The 20094-nt window shown below is 50.9% G+C and overlaps 5 protein-coding genes across 5 annotated transcripts; 2 read left to right on the forward strand and 3 right to left on the reverse strand.

Annotated features, from left to right (window-relative positions):
• Positions 1 to 2065: 2065 nt before the first annotated feature.
• Positions 2066 to 3943, forward strand: CTHT_0019430 (uncharacterized protein; the record flags this gene model as incomplete). The annotated part of the gene is made up of 2 exons (XM_006692366.1): positions 2066 to 2528; positions 2586 to 3943. The coding sequence occupies 2 exons, from the start codon at positions 2066 to 2068 to the stop codon at positions 3941 to 3943; spliced, it is 1821 nt and encodes a 606-aa protein (XP_006692429.1).
• A 685-nt stretch (positions 3944 to 4628) lies between these two features.
• CTHT_0019440 (uncharacterized protein) lies at positions 4629 to 6572 on the reverse strand (the record flags this gene model as incomplete). Its single annotated transcript, XM_006692367.1, has 4 exons — positions 4629 to 4831; positions 4888 to 6036; positions 6098 to 6424; positions 6500 to 6572. The coding sequence occupies 4 exons, from the start codon at positions 6570 to 6572 to the stop codon at positions 4629 to 4631; spliced, it is 1752 nt and encodes a 583-aa protein (XP_006692430.1).
• Positions 6573 to 11191: 4619 nt separating this feature from the next.
• Positions 11192 to 12397, reverse strand: CTHT_0019450 (uncharacterized protein; the record flags this gene model as incomplete). The annotated part of the gene is made up of 2 exons (XM_006692368.1): positions 11192 to 12208; positions 12380 to 12397. 2 exons carry the CDS (start codon positions 12395 to 12397, stop codon positions 11192 to 11194), a joined length of 1035 nt encoding a protein of 344 aa, XP_006692431.1.
• A 4547-nt stretch (positions 12398 to 16944) lies between these two features.
• On the forward strand, positions 16945 to 17354 carry CTHT_0019460 (uncharacterized protein; the record flags this gene model as incomplete). Its single annotated transcript, XM_006692369.1, has 2 exons — positions 16945 to 17253; positions 17310 to 17354. 2 exons carry the CDS (start codon positions 16945 to 16947, stop codon positions 17352 to 17354), a joined length of 354 nt encoding a protein of 117 aa, XP_006692432.1.
• A 449-nt stretch (positions 17355 to 17803) lies between these two features.
• Positions 17804 to 18556, reverse strand: CTHT_0019470 (uncharacterized protein; the record flags this gene model as incomplete). The annotated part of the gene is made up of 2 exons (XM_006692370.1): positions 17804 to 18164; positions 18282 to 18556. 2 exons carry the CDS (start codon positions 18554 to 18556, stop codon positions 17804 to 17806), a joined length of 636 nt encoding a protein of 211 aa, XP_006692433.1.
• Positions 18557 to 20094: the final 1538 nt, after the last annotated feature.

Here is a 20094-nt window from a genome sequence, read left to right on the forward strand (position 1 = left end):
CTGCCTTGATGGGGCTAAGACTTAGAAGAGCCACAGGGCAAGAGAAGGCTTCGTAAAGTTGATCACTTTAGGAAAATTCTTAAGAATAAAGTGAGTTTCTCTTCATAGTAGCATCAGCAGGAGCCATGGTCAATCTGGCTCATCACCATGCTAACCCCGAATTGACATAAGAACTCAACCTGAACAACGCTGAACTACCTCTTAGGAGGTCAACAGCTAAGATTCAGAGACCTAGACCCTTTGAAAGAAGTACTAAACTGCATCCATTGCTGCTCTGAAACTGTATTATCTGTACCTGACCCCTCATTCAATCGTCTTTAAACTTCTGGTGACGGTAACTCACACCTTCACCTCACTTTCAATCTTTCACCACCGTCAGATTAGACCTCCACTACCCCCTCGCCATGAAGCCCTCACCCATATCCTTCCCCTGCTCAGCACGTGGGCATCTATCACGAATCCAGAACCTCTCTTGGCCGCACCTGAAAGACCCCGGCCCAAGCCCATTCCCCATCCCTTCCAGATAAGCCTAACCAGAAGGAACCTCTACCAGGATGCCTGATGTAAGAAGTAGCATATTTTGTCTCAATGGTCGTGCCTTTCGATTATAAACATATCCAAGAAAAATAGTTCTTCAAATATTCAAGTATCAATACTGACAGTGCTATCTAGCTCAACATGGTCTAAGTTTAACCCCCAGGGTATGTAATGTTCTCTACATCCTCGGGAGACAGTTTCGTCGAGGAATGAGATTGGAGGGTTATCAGACTTGTCAAGGGGGCTAATTTTGATTGATGGTGTGTTGGCTAGGGGTTGTCATTTTGGATGATGTGCAGGTGGTGCTGTCGAGCTTTGGGTGTGAGCGTTGTTATTGCAGTCTGGGCATGACTCCAAAGGATATGTCATGACTCACGTTCCCCAAATACGATGTTATGAACATAGTATGTTGGCGAAATTACTTCAAATGGAAGACAAAAGTTCGAAACGGCATTGTACACTTTATTAAACCGAGGTGCTGGACCATACCATTTTGAACCTTTTAGCCTTTCAGCCGTGTATCTGACCTTTCAGCCATATATCTGACCTTTTGCCACTTAATCCTTGATCAAATATCTTTTTCATCTCTTTCTGGGATTCAAGAGCAATGAAAGATCATGATATCTTTCCCATGTTCACAAGGTCGTTCCCTTCTGATCTTTGTTGTGTGAATGCTCCTTCACTGGGTGGTCGGTCTTTCACTTCCCTTTGCATGTACAATAATAGGAATGAACTATCAGCATTGTCTAGGAACAGAAAGCTCAAACTACTTTACATCTTTCTCATCAATACTGTCCGAGATACAAGCATCATCAAATCTATGATCATGACTGCCTAGCCTTCCCAGCCCTCATGATCTTGCAACACTTTCAATGGTAGAATGTGCTTCTTCACATTCCCGATAGTTTGATATCAATAAAGTTTGCATATTCATAGAATGGACTACAGCTGACAGGCTACACGCTGTATAGAGCACGATAACATCCAGTGGAAAGAGATAACCATCGAGAAGTGTGAAAACCGTTGCCTCGGACACTCCCGCTAAATGAATTCGGCAGTCTTGTATATGCTTCTTGATAGTCAATGTTATCTTCAAAGTTTCCCACTGTGCTAACGCATATCTGACGTTCGTTACGGTTATAATTAAAACTGACAGTGCTTTCAGCTCTAAGAATCGGACAGAGAGTGACAAAATAGCACTCCAACGTTCCCAGAGGCAATCGCAACAAGCCCTTGTGGTGATCACACTTCATAGTGCAGCTTGATATGTCCAGCCGCCCTTCATCTGTGGCTTAGAAAGAGACTGTGTGGTCTCATAGAACCGAGGCAGAAGTTTGGATGAATTAGGCATCGACTACATCGCCGAGGCCAACGTGCCCTAATTCCTCCACACGTAGAATCGCTCCCTGTCGAATTCTTCCCATCGTAACTCATCTCGGCGCCGTGCCAGGACAACTTTTACTCCTCCAGACAGATCAGACTTCACACAAGAAGGAATTTGGGCACATTTTTCACGAGCAGTCGTGTGATGGAGGGCGCTCAGTATCCCGCCTCGTCAACCGAGCCTCCTGGACTCGATCTTCCAGCCGGGGAGGAACGAATCTACCACTGGCAGGGCGAAGAGACCCATCTACCCACAGCCCCAGCACCGAGGAAGCGAGAAGAGATGGCCAACGAGTGTGCAAAACTTCACGACAAAATTCTGCAGACGGCCAGGATGGAAGAGGATGGCCTTGAATACATTCACTGCCCGCTGATTGACTTCAAGCGCTTCTTCGAGTTGTATACTCATATCCATTTGTACAACAACATGGAAGCCACCGTGTCAGCAACGAACCCGACCCCAAACCAGCTCCTCGAGTTTGCGGCTTCAGTCCCGAGCGGGCAAAGTTCTCTGCCGTCTCAGCACCCGCTTCTGCCCCCTCTCACTGTGGCCCCCTCTGAGCTGACTCCGGCCAAGCGTAGCCGCGGTCGTCCCCCTAAAAACAAGGGTGAGTTTAAGTTATATCACACAATCCGAGAGGAAACTGATCTTTCTCGAGCTTCAGCACAAGTCCTTGGCCCAACCCAAGGCCTGGATCAGCGTCTTGCGGCTGCTTCGGCAGCCGTCTCTGGCCGGCCCTTCCCTCCGGTGCCGACCTACGACGAGCCTGTGGCCGGGGCTCAGCCCCAGCCCACCACCGCCGTCAGCACCAGCATTACTCCCGATCTGCTTCAGCCGCCAGCGGGGCAGCCCGCCGCCCTGCAAGCCCTGACCGACTTCCAAAATGAGAAGTACCTCTCGTTCTGGCAAATGGGCTACGAGGCGGCCTTCCGCCCGGCGTTTGAGGAGGGTCGTCGTGCCGCCGCGCCCATAGCTTACGCGGTGCATCTGAACGGGCTGCGCGATATACGTCCTCGTCTTGAGACTGTGAAGGGATATGTCAAATTTGGGATGGGTCGTCACGCCGATGGCTACAAAGCCTCCAAGAAAAAATATGCTACTACAGCTAGAAACCTGGATCCGGCGTCGATTGCCAAGTCTGCCAATTCTGCTCTCAGAGTTGGCCAGACCATCGCTGGCATTGGAAAGGCTTTGGCCCTTGCGCAGTCCTCGGCTACGCAGACATCTACTCCGACCCCTATCATCGGTCAGCCTACGACGAACCAGGGAGCGTCCGCTCTTTTCTCCCAACCCTCTATTTCCGCTCCCACCATTGGTCAGATCCTCGGCAACCAAAGCATGACTCCCGCCCCAGGAAACAACAACTCCGTCCTGGCTGCTCCAAACGCCAGTTTGACGACTCCTACTGAGAACCCGGGCAGCACTTCGAACACAACAACCGCCGTCTTCGTCCCTCTCCCGACGACAACTAGCAATAACAACTCTCAGGGCAGCCAATTAACCAATGCTCCCAACAATCCTACTCGGAATGTTACCCCTGCGCAAACTCAAAGCCAGACCCTCTCTGAGTGCACAAGTACCCAAAATCCTCCTGCCGAACCCCCTCTGACACCTTCCCAGCAACGCCTCCAAGCCTTACGCAACGCCCTCGTCGAACTCGACATCATCTCCACGGGAATGGACAACCTCATCGCACGCACTGAGAGGGCGTCCAATACCACTCTCCCTATCGATTTTGACAGCTTGATGCGAATCGCGTTTGAAGGAGAGGACAGTTTCGAGGCAGAGTTAATGAAGGTTGTTGGGGCGGATCCTATCGGAAAAGCTAAGGTTAGGCACGAGATGAAGAAGTTGCTTGGGAAGAGCGTTATGAAGGAGCATGGTCAAGGCATGCAGGCGGCTCAGGCCGCCTTGGATGAGAGTGACGTTTCCCTTGGTCAGGAGGTTGAGTCTGTCCAGAATGGTCAGGGTCTTTTGGGTGCTCAGACTGTCCAGGGCCATCAAACCTTTCAAGCTGGTTAGCTAGGTCAAGGCTTCCAGGCTGCCCAGAATACCCAGGCCCCTCGGGGCGCTCAAGCTTTTAAGACTGCTCAGGCTGGGCATGTTAACCGCGGTTTTCAGATTCCGAAGGTGGCGATGCAGGCCAATTACTCCAAGTCGCCGGAGTGGCTGTGTGATGGAATGGGTGATGAAAGTAGTGGGGTTTGGTGAGGGGTATGGATGGTCAGGAGAGCATCAATTAAGAGTCTCATGCGGGCTGAAGCAGGCTCGATCATTCCATGGTTAGACATTTAAACGGCATTTACAGGATCATGTCGCACAGTCTACGGGAAACGGCGTTTGGAGGGGAGGGAGGAGGGGTGTTCTGTGGGTGAACTGCTGAATGGACAATGGAAGGATCAGCTTTTCGGGCTTCGGTGTTGGGATGGACAGATGGCTGGGGAGGGAAAATGGCTCAAGATACCCAACACATCGTGTAACCCCAGGTACTTTGTGACAGCATGAGTCTGCTCATCAGCCAACACAAGCACACATAATAAAGCTCAGAACACAGAAACAGGTGCCATCTATATGCATCAACTCAGTTGAATAAGCATTGCTCAAGGGTATGGTTAAATGAACTCGCAAAAAAAAATCTACATTACGTATGCAGTCCCATAATCCCAGATTTACCCATTCCTCTTAGAAAACCCAAACGCCAACCGCTTTAACCCGAATAACCCCACCTAGGGGCATTGATGATGATGCCCATCAAGCAACCTGAGATAATTCCTGTCATGGGCAGGGTGATGATCCAGCCCAGATAAATCCAGGCAACCATGCGCCAGTTGACGGTGCGCCAGGTACCTGAGCAGAGACCGACACCGACGGTGGCGCCTGTGATGCACTGGGTTGTGGAAACAGGGAGTTCTGATTACAGTCAGCATCCTGCTCGAGCTTAGAATCGGAATAGAGTAGGAACTTACTCAGCCGGGTGGCCAGGATGACGGTGATGGCAGCGCCAAGCTCCATAGAGAAACCACGAGAGGGGGACTGAAGGGTCAGGCGGTTGCCAAGGTTGCGCATGATGTGGTAGCCATAGGTCCAGACACCGAGAACCAAGCAACAGCCACCAAAGACCAAGATCCAAGTCGGCACCTGGGATTTGCCGCTGGCAGGGACCAGACCCTGGTTCCAGATCTGGAAGACAGTAGCATAAGGGCCGATAGCGTTGGCAATATCGTTGGCACCGTGAGTAAAGGAAGCCGTAGCAGCAGTCATGATCTGCAGAAAGCTGTACATGTACTCGGCCTTGTTGTCATAGTGGGCGGCATAAGCATGTACTTCCTCGAGGTTCCGGGCGAGCGCGCTGTTGGTGCTCGTAGCGTTTACGACATCCTTGTCAACACCACGCAGAAGCAGCCACTTGAAGTACCAGAAGAGGACCTTGCTCTCGTACCACTTGCCGTCGGGCTTGGGCCCAACGAGGCTCTTGCGCTGCGGCACTGGGACAGCTGGCTCAGTAGCGATGTCATTGGAAGACGAAGCGCCATTGAGCTTCTGCTCCACGCTGTCGCTGCCGCCGTTGGCGGCGGAAGCCTCGACATCGCCACGAGCAGCAGCCCGGCGAGCCTCGAGCTCCTCCTTGGTGAGACGACCCTCGTAGTAATTCTTGACTACAGGGCTGACTCCTTCAGGGGGAGGAGGGACTTCACCGCGACGCAGAAGGAGGGGACCCAGGGGGATATGCCACCAGCGGAGCTGCCAATCATCGCAGATGACAACGCGGTACAGCCAGGGCATGAGGGTGCAAGCGACCAAGATACCGAAGCCAGCACCGACGCCAACGATAGTACCAGCGACCTGGGCATCTGTCAAGTCGATTTTATAACTGCCACCCTTCCAGAGCAAGAGCATAGTGAGCAGCGAAGCCGTGACGGCGAAGTAGATCGGAACGAGAACGAGCGCGTTACGAACGGGGTTCTTCCGGAGCATGACGAAGTACTTGGTAATAAGGAAGATGATGGAAGCGAAGCAACCTGCGAGGCCAGGGGCGATAATCCAGGCCAGGAAGACCTGAATGACACCGGAGTTGATCCGACCGGTACCGCCGCCCTTGCCAACCCATTGAATGCCTGTGCTGGTGGTTAGAGCTGTCCGCAACGATATGTATAGCTCGAGGTTGTGAAGAGTTACCGTCAGCGCCAACAGAAGCAATACCCATTCCGATCACACCGCCCATGATGGAGTGGGTAGTGGACACGGGCATTCCCATCTTGGTTGCGAAGGTGAGATAGCATGACGAAGCGACGACGGCGCAGACCATGCCAAGCATGAGCATCGCGGGGTCATTGACGAAGAGCGTGGTATCGACAATCTTGGTGCGGATGGTGTCGGCAACACGGGCGCCAACGCCAACGGAACCGGCAAACTCCATGACAGAGGCCAGAACCATGGCCTGGAGATAGGTAACGGACTGTGAGGCGACCGACGTCGCCCAGGAGTTGGCAACATCATTGGCACCTGTAGAAAGAGGAAGTTCAGTCGCGTCAGCAAGACATGTCTTGGACCTTTAGCGCTTATGGGAAAGTCGCATACCTATGTTCCACGCATCGAGCGCCGCAAATATGGTGCCTATAGCAAAGAGGTAGTTGAATTCGGTGAGAGGCATGGTGCCGCGGCCCTGGGAGGATGTTTGGGCAGAAGATGATCGGGAGAAAACTGGGAAAGATTGGCTGGACTGGGTTAGGGAGCAGAAGAGATGAACAGAGACAGGAGGGCACAGCAGCAGCATTTAAATTTGAGATGCGTGCCAGCACGTGGGTGTTGTTCTACCAGAGTAACCTGAGTCCAGACTATCTTTTGCCTCTCCCCCACTATTGTAGACCCACTGCAAGCTCTGCAGGTTCAGTGGCAGGCTAGGCGCAGACCGTGCGTCGTCTGAACCAGCATCCAGCTTGCGGGATGATGGCTGAGCAGCATCATTCCGGGAATAATGGTGTGGGACGAGTTCCACTATCTTCAGACCAGGGATGAGCAGCCTGCCAGCGCCTATCCACCTCTCACATCGCTCCAACAGGCCAACGTGGGCTTTGTTTCAGCCATTATAAGCTCTTCAGCACGCCAAAATGGACAAAGACATAGGACTTCTCTGTCACCTGTTGGTTCGACGTTCGTGGGGGTTTGCCAGGGAGCTCGGTCAAAAACCCAAGTTTGGATGAACACAGCACTCTACGCCACGCCAACTGGGACGCGCAGAGAACAGCTGACAGCAGCCAGCCCATGTCGCAGAATGCAGAGCGCAGAACGAACAGATTGCCGAGCATATGACTATGCAGTCATCTAAAGCAGTGTGAGCTTATTAGATAACGATACATATCCTGATAGAGACATAAATCAGAGATGCAGCACGTTTGCGTTACCAGGTTACTAGAATCTGAAGAGTGAGGTATGATCTCCCCTCTTTCTATATAAATTACACCGCGCCTATGTTTAGCGGTCAGGAGTTAGCGTGTTGGCGATACATTCCCCCTTTTACCACCGCCTCCTACAACACATCGCCGCCGGCATCAAATCGCGATCAAGAGACGTCATTGTACGGAATAGAACTGGAGCCCCCACAGACAAGGACTGCCTCCGATAGCTACGTATCGCGCCAGTACGAATTGGTCCTGGGGTAGGCATCTCGAGACCCAAGACGTGGACATCTCGCTACGGGCATGTTGCAGAAACGGTCTGGACCGAGCAGTCACTACATATGGAGGGTGTTGAGTGCCGTTCTGCTGGGTCCTTCACACCACGGCCAAGCATGGTTCGCGACCGTACAGAAGCGTCCCTTCGAGCACGTGCATCAGCGATCGGGGCAGCCCAAAAGCCGGGATCGGTATTGGCATCTTCTCGGGAAGAAGGTGAGAACCTGCAATAATTCCTACCCAGTCATGCGGGGCTTGTCCTAGTTGGCAGCCGTCAAGGCACAGAAGAAAAAGAAGGCGAGGCCAATGAGAGAAGCTTCGGAGGAGATGAAGTTGGTGCGAAAAGCAACCAAGATCGGCACGATCGCTTGGCATTCGCGCCGCCTAGTCTTGGCAAGACTTGGCGTTATCCGGGGCTCCAATATACGACCAATCAGAGCGCTTCATGCCCCAACGTGCGAAATCCACTCGTGCTGGCGGTGACGACGCAAGGTCGGCATGATTGCCGCTGCCAGCCTCATCAACGGCAAAGCCAAGACAGGTCCACACGCACGTCAAACCTTTTCGTAAGAGGTCCTCCTTAATTGCATGGTTGTCCTAAGAAGCGCTTCAACGGGTCATCATCGTGTTGCCATGCAGCACCCCCAGGGAATCGGCTGCAGCAGGCACAGCCCAGAGAAATCACGAATACCCTTCAATGCTTCCGCTGTGGTGCTCCAGACCAATAAGCCCGGTGCATGTTATCTTCCCTTGTCGCGTGCCCCGTGCCGTGGGCTTGATACTGACAACTTCTTGACAAGCTGGTGTTCTGTGGTTCGCTGTCAGTGTCCCCCTCTCCCCCTTTCCTTCATACTCTCTGAGTCCGATTCCCCGGGATGCAACTATCAATGAATCTCCCAGAGACTTGTACGACACCTGCCGCGTTACATCTTCCATCCACGAAACAGAAGATGCAATGGCATGTTGGTTGCGGGCGGATACGCAGTGGCACTCATCCTTCCATGGCTTTGGGTCTGGATGTTGGAGGATCGTCAGGTACCCTTTGGTGTCTCAACAAAAGCTTCAACGTGGGACATGGATTGCCGTAATTGAGAGAAGCGTTTATCTTGTAACCCACCATATGGCCACGTATAGTCCGGTATTTCCCGGCCTACCGAACACCTGGTTTTTGCTAGGTTTCTGCTGCAAGATTCCCGTTGAGCCTTCGTTTACCAAGTCTACTTGTGAGTGTAGAAGGATGGCAAGCTCATATGTAACGCTTTCTTGACTTTCTCGGGCATATTGGAGAATTAATACACTGAACATACCCTTGCTGTTAGCTTTCAAAAACTGACATCACTGTTCCCCCAAACAGATACTTCATGATTTTAATTCGCGAACTTCGAAGTAAACGGCTTCCCCTTTCTACGCTGTTGCCGAGCGAGAAGCAGGCTTTTCGGTGAGGTATCACCTTTTACATATCCTAATCGCTAGTTCCAGGTGTTGCTGCAACCTGTTTATCATGGGCTCCAAAACTCATGCGTAATTCAGGGGAATTTGCTTTCCACATAACGTTTTTTTTTCGAAACACTGCCGTCCAAGACTGCTGGCTCTCTCCTTTACCCTGTAACGTAGGGATCAACACGTTCGGATGGAAGGATTAATGCAATGAATGCTTGCCTTTAGGGAAGTATTGAGTGAAACACATCAATATTTGATATCCTTCAACTTTCTGGCCTGTATCTGTTCATCCAAATGGAGACTTTCAAAGTTCAAGCAGCATCAGAAAATAAAACAACAGGACGGCCATGAGCAGTCGCATGAACCGTGGAGCCAGCAGTTCAATTACCCGCAGCTGGGCACCCACGCGAACCACATTAATCACATACGATGAATAAACCAAACAACGGGAGCACCTTTCTCAAGGTAAATATACTACAGGCACTCTGTCGTGTTGACAACCCAATGTTCTTGGCATTTCAGGGGTTATCTTGCCGCGAAACGCCATAACCCTAACCCTTAGATGCTTCACCGGCGAGTTTGCCGAAGCGCCATGGTCGGTGTGGAGACGGCCAGCGCTTATTGAACTCCTGCAGGGCGGCAGCGCGCGCGGTTGGTAGCAGATAACGGAGGTAAACTTGGAAATTTGGCTCCTCATTAGTAGGCTAAGCGCGGGCGGTTGTCCGCGGATGAGATCGTCATCTCCAATGGGCTTCTGGTTTATTTCAGCTGTGGCTGCAGGCCTACTACCTCCCGTTTCGTGTGGCTTCGCTTCAAAGGAGGATTTACAAGAGCGGTGAAGTTCCGGTCCACATGTAGATACTTTAATCCACCCCTGGCACTTAAATAAGGAGAACACCAGCAAATTCCAGCTCTCAAGTGAATCAAGGTTCCCGGGCATCGTAAGTAAGTGGTCACTATGTCGACAAGCGTATCACCAGCGATTCGACCTTCACCTCGCGGCGACAGAGAGCCAAGGTATGATCAAGATCGCCGGCCACAGCCACGTTTACCTGGGCTGCCACCCCGTCCAGTACCAAAGCAAAGATCGTCATCACATCCTGGAGTCAGCCAGACCGCGGGTGTCAGTCAACGGCAACAGCAACACCCTATTGCGACTTATCCTCGGAACTACTTGCGAACGATTCCGGCTTCGAAACCGATCCAAGTACCCTATCAGTCGCATAATTCACAACGAAGACATCCGTCAACGACACCACGCCCATCCACCGATACCCCGAGGATTTCCCCAGATTATTATCCTCCTCTTAGTTACATCTACACCCACACACCTGATCAAGACGGCCACATGTCGCTCCTTGCCCCTGAACCCTTCCCAAGTCCGGCTAATACGCGCAAGCCACTGTTTACGGTGCAGTACCCGAGCTGGTGGGCAGTACTTGGGAAGATGAAAGTATATTCACATGTCGACGAGAGAGGGAGTATCAACAACGGGACGGAGCCATCAGAAGCAAGGCAATGTGCCCTGATTAAATTCCACGATTGGCCAAAAGGAAAGACGGTGGTAGAAATGGGTCGGGAAACCAAATTTAAGTTCAGGAAGAGGTTCCAAAGCCAATGCGGACTTCCTGGCGGTGGCCCAGGAGGGATGTGGGAGTGGGCTGTTGATCAGGGCGCGAGGTGTTTGGTACTTCGATCTATACCGCATGCATCATCGGGAGCTGGAAGATATCAACATGGCGGAGTCGTGATCGCACGGTTTGTCGCGTCAACGGAGGATGTGAAGTGGGCGACGGAAAGAGGCGCGGGATGGTTGGAGATTTTGTGGCCTCGGGGGCTGACGGGCGAGCAGTTCCAGGAGGTCTTTGTCACGTTGGTTGCGGAGATGGAGAGGAGGAGAAGGAGAAATGAGGAGCTGAATGAGCTTGATGATCCGTTTAATCCATGGTCTTGCATCTAAGGGATGTTGATGGGTTGGTGTTATTGAAGGTTGACATAGATAAGACCAGTGCTGCTGGCAGCACGCTGCGCTCGCACAGCGATGTTTTACACATTTTTAGACGGATGTAACTACGACATTGTAATACGGCGCTTACTTATTTCGTACAGCCGAGACTAATTTTTTTTTTTTTGGACGGCTTTTTCTTTCTGCATCCGGCTATTGTTCGTTGCCATTATACGCAATGCGATCCGGCGCATCACCTTTATCTCCCACTCCAGCCGTCGCCAGCTCCAAAAGTTGTCTTGACACCTCGGTGTACCCCTTTAAGTTATCCTTGGCGAGGAAGTAAGCTGCGAGTCCCGCCACATGTGGCGCAGCCATGCTTGTCCCGCTCATCATCAATGTGGCGTTGTCGTGCTCCGCGAACGCGCTCGGGATTGTGACTCCAGGCGCGAAGATGTCGACTCCCGGCCCCCAGTTCGAAAAATCCGCTTTATAGTCATCCCGCCCGATTGCCCCAACAGTGATAGCTGTGCTTGCAGACGCAGGCGAGTACTCACTTGCATTAGCTCTGTCGTTACCTGCAGCCGCAATGACTGTGATGCCCATGTCGGTGGCTGCCTTCACGGCTTCGTTGACTGATTGTGTGTATGGCCCGCCCAACGACATATTAATGACGCTGCGGGATGCAACTCCACGTTTTGTTGCATCCGAAACGGCCCAATTGAGCCCCTGCAACAATCCAGACATGTACCCTGATCCAGTCTTGTCCAGCACCTTGACCGCGACGACCGTGGCTTTCTTTACGACGCCGTAGGTTCGGCCTGCAATTGTTCCGGCAACATGGGTCCCGTGTCCATCTTCGTCAATGTCAGGAGTGTTTTCAACGAAGTTGGCTCCCCAGATGGCGCGGCTGCGGCCAAAAAATGTTGTACCATTGGTCGTTGTGCTGTTCGCCAACTCCCACGGATCATCTAAAAACTCAGCGTGTGTCGTCCGAATCCCGGTGTCGAGGACATACACGCGCACCCCTTGGCCTGCTGACGTGTCATAGACGTAGTCAGCAAAGTTGCGTGCGCGATGGGAAATGCGGGCTAGCCCCCAGGGAGCATGGGGCTGAGTAATGGTGTCTCGTTTAGCTGGCGTGGGAATGCGACGGTAGAACGGATGGACGTGGATCGCATGAGACAGTCTCGTTGCTTTGACAACCGTGTCTTTCTCAATGTAGTCGATCTGACAATCGATTAGTTATCAGTTCCTTGCTATTCAAGACGCTGAGGCTTGCCAGTTCTGAGTTCACAAGCTCCTCCAGAGTACCCAGAGGTAGCTCAGCGAGATATCCATGCAGTCCAGGTACGTCGAGTTTGCCAAAGATTCCCCTTTTCCCACCCTGGAGAGCCTTACTGTTGATATCCTTTTCATGCTCTTTTTGTTTCGCATCATCCGCATCAGGTTTGTACTTGACAATGTATCTATCAGGGATTAACAGTCCCAACGGTAGGTGGTCATTAAAGATCGGAGCGAGGGCATAGGCTGTCTGAGAAAAATAAAAGCTAATGATAACGAAAAGAACGATGACGGAGCCAAAAATGTCCATGTTTTTTTTAAAAAAATGGAGAAGGATAAGACATCACATTGAAAGCAATGACTGGGTTATAAATTGTGTAGCTCTTGGGGATATGGTTCCTGACGGCCACTCATTGAAATCTAGCGCTAGCTCCGGGCACGGAAGATATTTATGTTGATCCAGATATAACACTAATTCAATCGGGATCTAGTGAAAAATTGCTAACGAACATCGCTGTCGATCGTTGGGTCAAAGAAACCACCCGCGTCTTGGTGACTGAGACAACCGTATCACGAAGTCTTTCGTTCCTTTATCTCTATGGAGAGCAATGGATATGGCCTCTTGGGTCTCGTTACACGTCCGGGTGCTTCTGTGGGGATCCCAGTTGCACTGGAAATGAGTGCGCATAGAGATTGTGTTGTGTCGGGTTTTCGCATTGTTAAACAAACATGCCATGCATCCTACGCGCACAGGATGAGCAACCTCAAGAATATATTTCTGTGCCATGAATTTAAGACACAGAGAGACAAAACAGCCACCTGCAATGAATGCCTCTATCCTTTGGCAACAGTTCACACTTTATGTTGGATGTAAAAGAAAATGGTGGATGTGGATGGGAGTAATTACTTGTGCGTTGCCCTGCAGAACACGTGGCCCTGGGGGAATCTGTCAAACACAATGTGTGCCGCAGAATAACAACTCTCTACCTTCTTAACTACACACGCGTGAAGGTGGATGAGCATGGCTCTTATATAAGGTCAAATGTGCCCCTGACATCAGTGGAGCGCGGGTTGACCAAGGTAGGTCAACGGTGACCACACCGTGGTCACTTGTGGCTAACACTTTATTTCGTCTGTCTTCCCCCTTTCCCCTACCTCTCCATTTACCTTTTCCCTTCCTAGGCCAGGGGCAATCAGAATCATTGTCGCTGTCACGGTCACTGTCGCTACTGGAGCTATCGGTGTCATGCCCAGACTTGCGCCCGGCGGATCATCCGGTGTTCTCACCGGTGCACTCCGCCGGGCTCAGGCCAGCACAACCTTCAATGGCAACGAGATCCTCCCTATCTGTCAAGGGCTCGCGAGGAAACAGACTTCGTTTGGTCTCCTCAACCGCCCACATATCGGTGTTTTCTGGATGAGTAAGGCCACCTCGAATCGCTAAGCTTCAGCAGAGTGAGAGTCATAGGAATAACTGAGGGTTCGCACCAGTTTGCTCAGTAGGAGGATGCCAAGCTTCGTGACGAGGCCAATGATGGTGATGGTGGTGATGTCCCAAGAGCCCTTCCTCGCTGAGAATTTCTTCGAGAGCAGAATTCTGACTGACTACAAGTGGAAGAGAGGAAGGGGTGGACGTAATTCCAGCTTTTGCACCCTGAATGGCATATATCAGGGCTGTCAGCATATCAACGGGACACCTGTTGGAAGTCGGAACTGCATCTTGCGAGAAGATCGACGATCGATGGATTGGAGCTAGTCAATTCCGTTGGAGAGGCCACAAAAGTGGTGATTAAGAAAGGGAAGCATGCAGTACAAAGAGATAAAATATATCGAGAGCAATCCGCTGACATCATGAATAAGAGCCCTCGAAAGTATGACTGGGACCAAAACTGTCCTGATATTATTGATTATATTGCCTGGTTTAAACACAACTGAGTCCACCATCGGTTATATCTAGATCCTGGATGACATTGTTGAGCTGCCGAAGAAGAAAGGTTTTGCTACACATCCACGGAACAATTCAGTTGCGTCCATGCCAAGGAAGCACCCCGCAACCACAAATATTGGTTTTTGAGTCCTTCCTTACCTCCCAGAAATCCGCCAAGATCAGTGCACCATGCATTTGAGGGACCATCATAGTCGAAACAAGTGCACTTTACAGGCCTTTCAATTGGACAAAAGGGATAATATTGTCATTACAACTCTTGAGAATTGTCGTCGCATGTCGCATGTTGCATGTCAGTTGTCGAAGGCCAGTATAGTGATCACCTAGAATCCAGAAAAATTCCCAAGAAAGTTTCTTTGACTGTGAGAGGGGTATGATAGATGGGGCATACAACGGCTGCCTACAGAGCTTTCAAGAATTTTCCCGTTCGGAAGGTTGCTGATTCGGTTGCTAGAAATGACCGTTTAGCTCCTGTGACCGAATCACGGAAGATAGCGTCTATATAGTTAGCATGCATTTATGGCTCGATACTTGTGACGATGTATGATACCCTCTAGGAACTAGGTGAAAGTGATGCCTTCAGTTGATCTCCAGTTTGAGCAATACGCGAGCGAAAAGGGGGATCACAGCTTCATACTTGCCCCAGACACCCTTGCTGCCATTGGTAAGACAGCCACGTTCGACTGAACTTCACAGGCCAATATTGCCAATCACAGGACTAATGAGTTCTCGGTCGAACGCTTCAAGTAAGGAGCGAAGAGAGCAGTAATTCGATTACAATATCGATTGTTCTGATGCGGCAGTCCTTCCAAAGCCTGACTGCAGCTGCTCGGAAACTTCCCAGCCATGATTGAGAAACTCTGGGCTGTCAATGTCGATCATGGCCCTTCTCATAGAAAACGCTGAGTTAATTTTCTATTTCCCCGAGATGCAGGGCTTCACATTGCATGCATACCTTAGTCTCAGCTGAGTGTCAATAATGGGTCCACAGTGACACAAGCAAGATCAGGAGTGTGCTCACAGTTTGCCCTAAGATCTCAGTTTCGGGTTTGAGCAACAAGTTGACTACCATCTACGGGTCTAGAACTTCTCTATCATGGCAATGAGTTGGTTGTTCTCTGAATGACTGCTGAGCTTGTGCATGATCAAGCATCATGGACTCTAGGGTTCCATTCGAGTCCCAAGTTCAGGGCTAAGCACAGAATACAAGTGATGTCTATCCCCGAGATTGTACAACTTAGATAACAGAACCCCCTGATAGGCAGCTTGAACAGCGATACGGGTAAGGAAGATTCGACAAGAACGTCTTGGAAGCTGTCTCGAAATGCTCGAGTTCGGGAGCGGGGATTGACGGATAAGCGACGGTGAGTGGCAACTGTTTGTCCTCCCCTTGCAGGTGCGGCTGGAAGCAGATGTGCGGAGAAGTCACCGACTCCTCCCGTCGGGTGTGCGCGAGTAAAACAATACCAAGCCCTAATGTGGGCAAGGACAGCGCGAAACAGCCTGGACACTGTGTAGTATGCTGTGCATATCTTTGTTCCATTGACAGTTTAACCTGCATGTCATCTGCTGCATCCGACAGGACAATCGACAGCGCAAGAACAATTCCGCAGTTTATTTTTGTTGCCTGCCACTGAGCTGAATGCTTGTGTCTCGTGGAGGGCTGGATAATTGGATAAAGGACACAGGACACTACAAACAATATTGAGAGATGACTTCAGCTGCTCCCGGAGGTTGCCTGCAGGGACAAGCAAACCTGCAGCCTTGAAAGTTTCCATTTACCCATGATCTAACTCTACAGATCATATCCTAAAACGCCTCGACGTGGCTAGTGTAATGAGGACGATCAAAATAAAATCCCCGTATGTCTTGTCAAGTCACGGCCGTTTTGCTGATCGGCTGATCGATCTAGAACGTTTGCCGGATCGCCCCGTTGATGTATCCTTGCGTTGTTTCGGGATATCAAAACTGGGGAAGTTTGGGCACAGTCTACATACAGATTCTTCCAAACACCGGGGACATGGAAGCTGTCATGTTGTACAAGTACGTAGGCTCCCATGAGCTGAAAGCCACCTGCGTCATGGATAAGTCAACCGCTCGGCGCTGAAAATGGTTAGGCGGCGCAGCCGGCGTAGGTTATCCATGGGCTGGAAGTCGGTGATACTTTCATATCCCGAAGCAAATAGGAAAAGATCGCCAGTTCAATTTGACTGGCCCCCTGTAAATCTCCCAGAAATAGCAGAGATGCCGCAAAAGATCACCAAACCTCCAGGAACGAAGTTTCAGGGTTGCGCAAGTCTCAGGCCAACCTGCAGGAAGAGGGCACGGATGACTGCAGGGCAAGAGTTGAGAAGTCTAGATTCTAAACCAACATTCAGCTCAGCCAGCAATGAGGACGACGGCCAAGGAGGGATGGGAGGTAAGACCTTGAGAGCTGCACCTTGATGGATCAGGGGGAGAACCACAGTCAGGAGGAAAGGGAGGGAGGGAGGGGGAAGAGGTTGAATGATGGCTGGATGGTGAGAAACGCTGTGTGGACATGGGAGACGACTAGCCCAGGCCAGAGAGTGCTCTGGCAGCTACCCAAATGTCTATAAAAGCCCCGACCTCTCCCTCCATCGAGCTGCCAACATCCTCATCAACATCGATAACAACCTCTTCTCAGACAAGCCTTCTCTCAAGCCAGCAGCAACAGAACCAACCTCAAAAACAGCGCCATTTCCTAGCCCAACTCAAAATGCAGTTTTCCAACTTCATCACGGTCCTCGCTATGGCCATGACGGCCACTGCTCTCCCGGCTCCCGCCGAGGAAATCAACAACTCCGAGCTCGTCGCCCGCAGCGGTGGCAATGGCAATATCTACCAGGGCAATTGCTCCAACAATGCTAAGCAGACTTGTTGCATAAAGGCTAGCAACGCCGCCGGCCTGCTGACTATCCTGGGTGGCCTGGTGAACGTTAAAACGGACGACCTGCTCTGCTCCGTTAACGTCCTCGGCGGTCCTTGCAATGCCGAGTCGTACTGCTGCACGACAAACGCCAGCGGGGTGAGTGTCTGCTTTTCCCTGTGATCCGTAACTTGATGGTTGACTCTTGAGAACAGAATGGTTTGGTCGTCATCAATGCGCTCAACTGCGTCAAGATCTAAGGGTTGCCGCCGCCACAAGTCTCACGGCCCTTCGTTAACTCTCAGCTAGGAGAGTATGGGCTAAGTAATGGAGCTTGGAAACAATGTTGACTGGGTTCTTGGTATCTGGAATGGAGTGTCGATGGGGTTGGTCTCGAACAGGGCATGGACTGAGTAATTGTTAACTTCGCTTCGAGTTGTTAGTGTTAAGTTATCAAATAGCCGGCTACCTGCTCTCTGCCTTCATGTGCTGTGAAAGTAAGATAACTCCCAGGCCGCTGCGGAAACTGTCAGCCAGTCGGCCAAGCAGCGGAACAGGGATAACTAGTATATACATGACTAAACAGTTAACAGTACCTATTCTACCTGACTGATATATTATTTGTTTTGAACGCAGGAGATGACATGGCACGAAGAGGGGAAGTAATATATACGGATTGCTGTAAACATGTTAAAGTCCGTTAACCGTGTCACTTCTCTGGGACCTGTGTCTGCGTCATTGGGGCCAATGTCGAAGGGGGTGGTGGTGGCTGCCCAGCGACAGGGTGAGTAACATCGTTCCCTAAGCACAGCGCCGCCTGCGGAGGTTGTTGATCTGATGGGACGCTCTGAAGGTACTGGGACTGTATCCGGCCGTAAGGTTGCTGGGTAAGAACAGTTGGAGCAGGTGGTGGTTGAGAGAGAGATTGCTGGTCAGATGGAGGAAGACTTTGCACAGGCACTTGGCCTTGAGACCACCCTGGGGCCTGGCTTAGAGACGGTTGTTGTGGCTGTGGTTGTTGCGAAACATCAGCGTTGGATGTGGGAGGCTGATCAAGGAGAATGTGGTCTCTGGAATGGAGTGTTAGTAAAAATCGTGATCCGTATATTCAGACTCGACCATGAAACTGAGAGCTAACAGAAGGGTACAACGGAGTGAGGTAGCGGTAAAAATAAATGACGCCTTACTGTTGACCAGCCTCAGCGCCCCTTTCACCTTGGGCGCTTTCCTCTCTTTCTGTGTTTTGGCTTGATGTTGGCGCGACCTTCCTGGGCCGGCCAGTACGTATGCCAACGGTTGGGGTCTTCTTCTTGAGCGCGTACTTGACTTGATGCAGAGTGTATCCGGTGACGCGCTGGATCTCGGTTGGTCCCATCCGCGCGTCGCGGTACAAGACCTGGCAGCGGAAGATATCCTCAGCCGTTAGTTGCTTCCTGCCCGGAACACCTGGAGGCCGGCCCATTCTGAGTTTCTAATTGTCTTGATTCTTCCTCAGGCTCTTTAGGCTACAAAGTATTTGCTGAGGTTGGATATTGCTGAGTTGATGTTGTCGCCGTCAGCAATTGGCGGTCGAACATGAAGCACGTGATCTCAACTTGTCACTGGCGAAAGCGGGTCGGGGCTCATCTAAAAGGTGGGGAAACTGGCTATGGGTCTGACAACCACTGTGGTTGCATACGAAGCATTACCACCCCACTATCGACCAAGACCTTTCCCAATGAACTTTCGAGTCACTTTGTGTACGATTACCGGATTCGGTAGTTGCCGCATGGATGGCTTGCTTGTTGGCCAACAACTTCAGGACAGAACAACTCTGCCAAGAAAAGCCAAGAGTAAAGTCTAGCACTTGATCCAGACTCTCGGTTAGAGTCTCGCGATCAGCCAATACCAGTAAACACCATTTCTGATCGAGGACTCTATGCTGTATCGAAAAAGGGGAATGAGCTATAATTAGTTGGTTCTTTACCTTTTTGACTTCCTTTCTGGAAACTTCGGCGTTGTGCAGAAAAAAAAGCGGCTTTCTCAGAGATGCGTATTTACGCAACAACAAAAGTTTTGTGCTCAAAAGTGGGGAGAGGGAGGTCTTGGTCAAATAGTGGGGCAAAAACGTTTATATGCCAAGGACAGCGAGTGTCAAATTCCCACCAACCATGAACTGCCTCACCAACACCTTCAAGGGATGAGATCGCCATCTATCATCCTTCCCATGACCTTGTCAAACTCTATGAGGATGTCATTCACTGGTGTTCTTTCAATAAAATCGACTGTTTTTGATATAACTTCCACATTGCAAACATGGCACAAATCAGACTAATCACCAGCGCTCTTCACACCCTCCCATCCTGAGTAAGTACTTTCCTGTGCATATCCTCTCCAGAATCAATGGTGATGGAATCACAGTACCTTGTAAATGAGTTGTGATGTGCATGTATAGGAGAAAGTTCACAGAAATAAGGAAATACTTCACTTCAGATGTAAACGATGAAGTAGTCTTTCTTTGTGCAGTGCCCCTCCTGATGTTGTGATTCTTTGTCGACAACCACAAGATGAAGGGGAAGTTCTTTGCTACGATCTTCGCGCAAGTCTCATTGAGCGGCCTACTCCCCAGTTTCTTGGCAACGCAGGACACTGGCAAAACGTTCAACCTGCTGGCACTCCTCATCAGCATGGGCGCGCCCAGGAAGAGTATGCTACCGAATACGCACGCCTGCAGCGGGAGGGCGGCGAAGAGGAGCTAAGGTGCGATAATACGATTCGACTGGCCACCCGTGTTGCTTAAGCTCTCCTGTCAGAAGTTTTAGACGGCCAAATGAGAGAAAGCGAATGGGATCTTGATGAAGCTGATATGGGATTCGATGACCCAAAACCCACAACCCGTCATGGCTAATGGAAACATCACACCAACACTGCAGAGGGTCAACGCTACTTTGCATCGTACGGCACAGGGTTCCGCCTATGTCCTTCGCGCTCCAGAAGTGCTTCGCCACTTGCCGCACAAAA

This window comes from Thermochaetoides thermophila (assembly GCF_000221225.1).
Source record: "Thermochaetoides thermophila DSM 1495 unplaced genomic scaffold scf7180000011815, whole genome shotgun sequence".
NCBI lineage: Eukaryota > Fungi > Ascomycota > Sordariomycetes > Sordariales > Chaetomiaceae > Thermochaetoides > Thermochaetoides thermophila.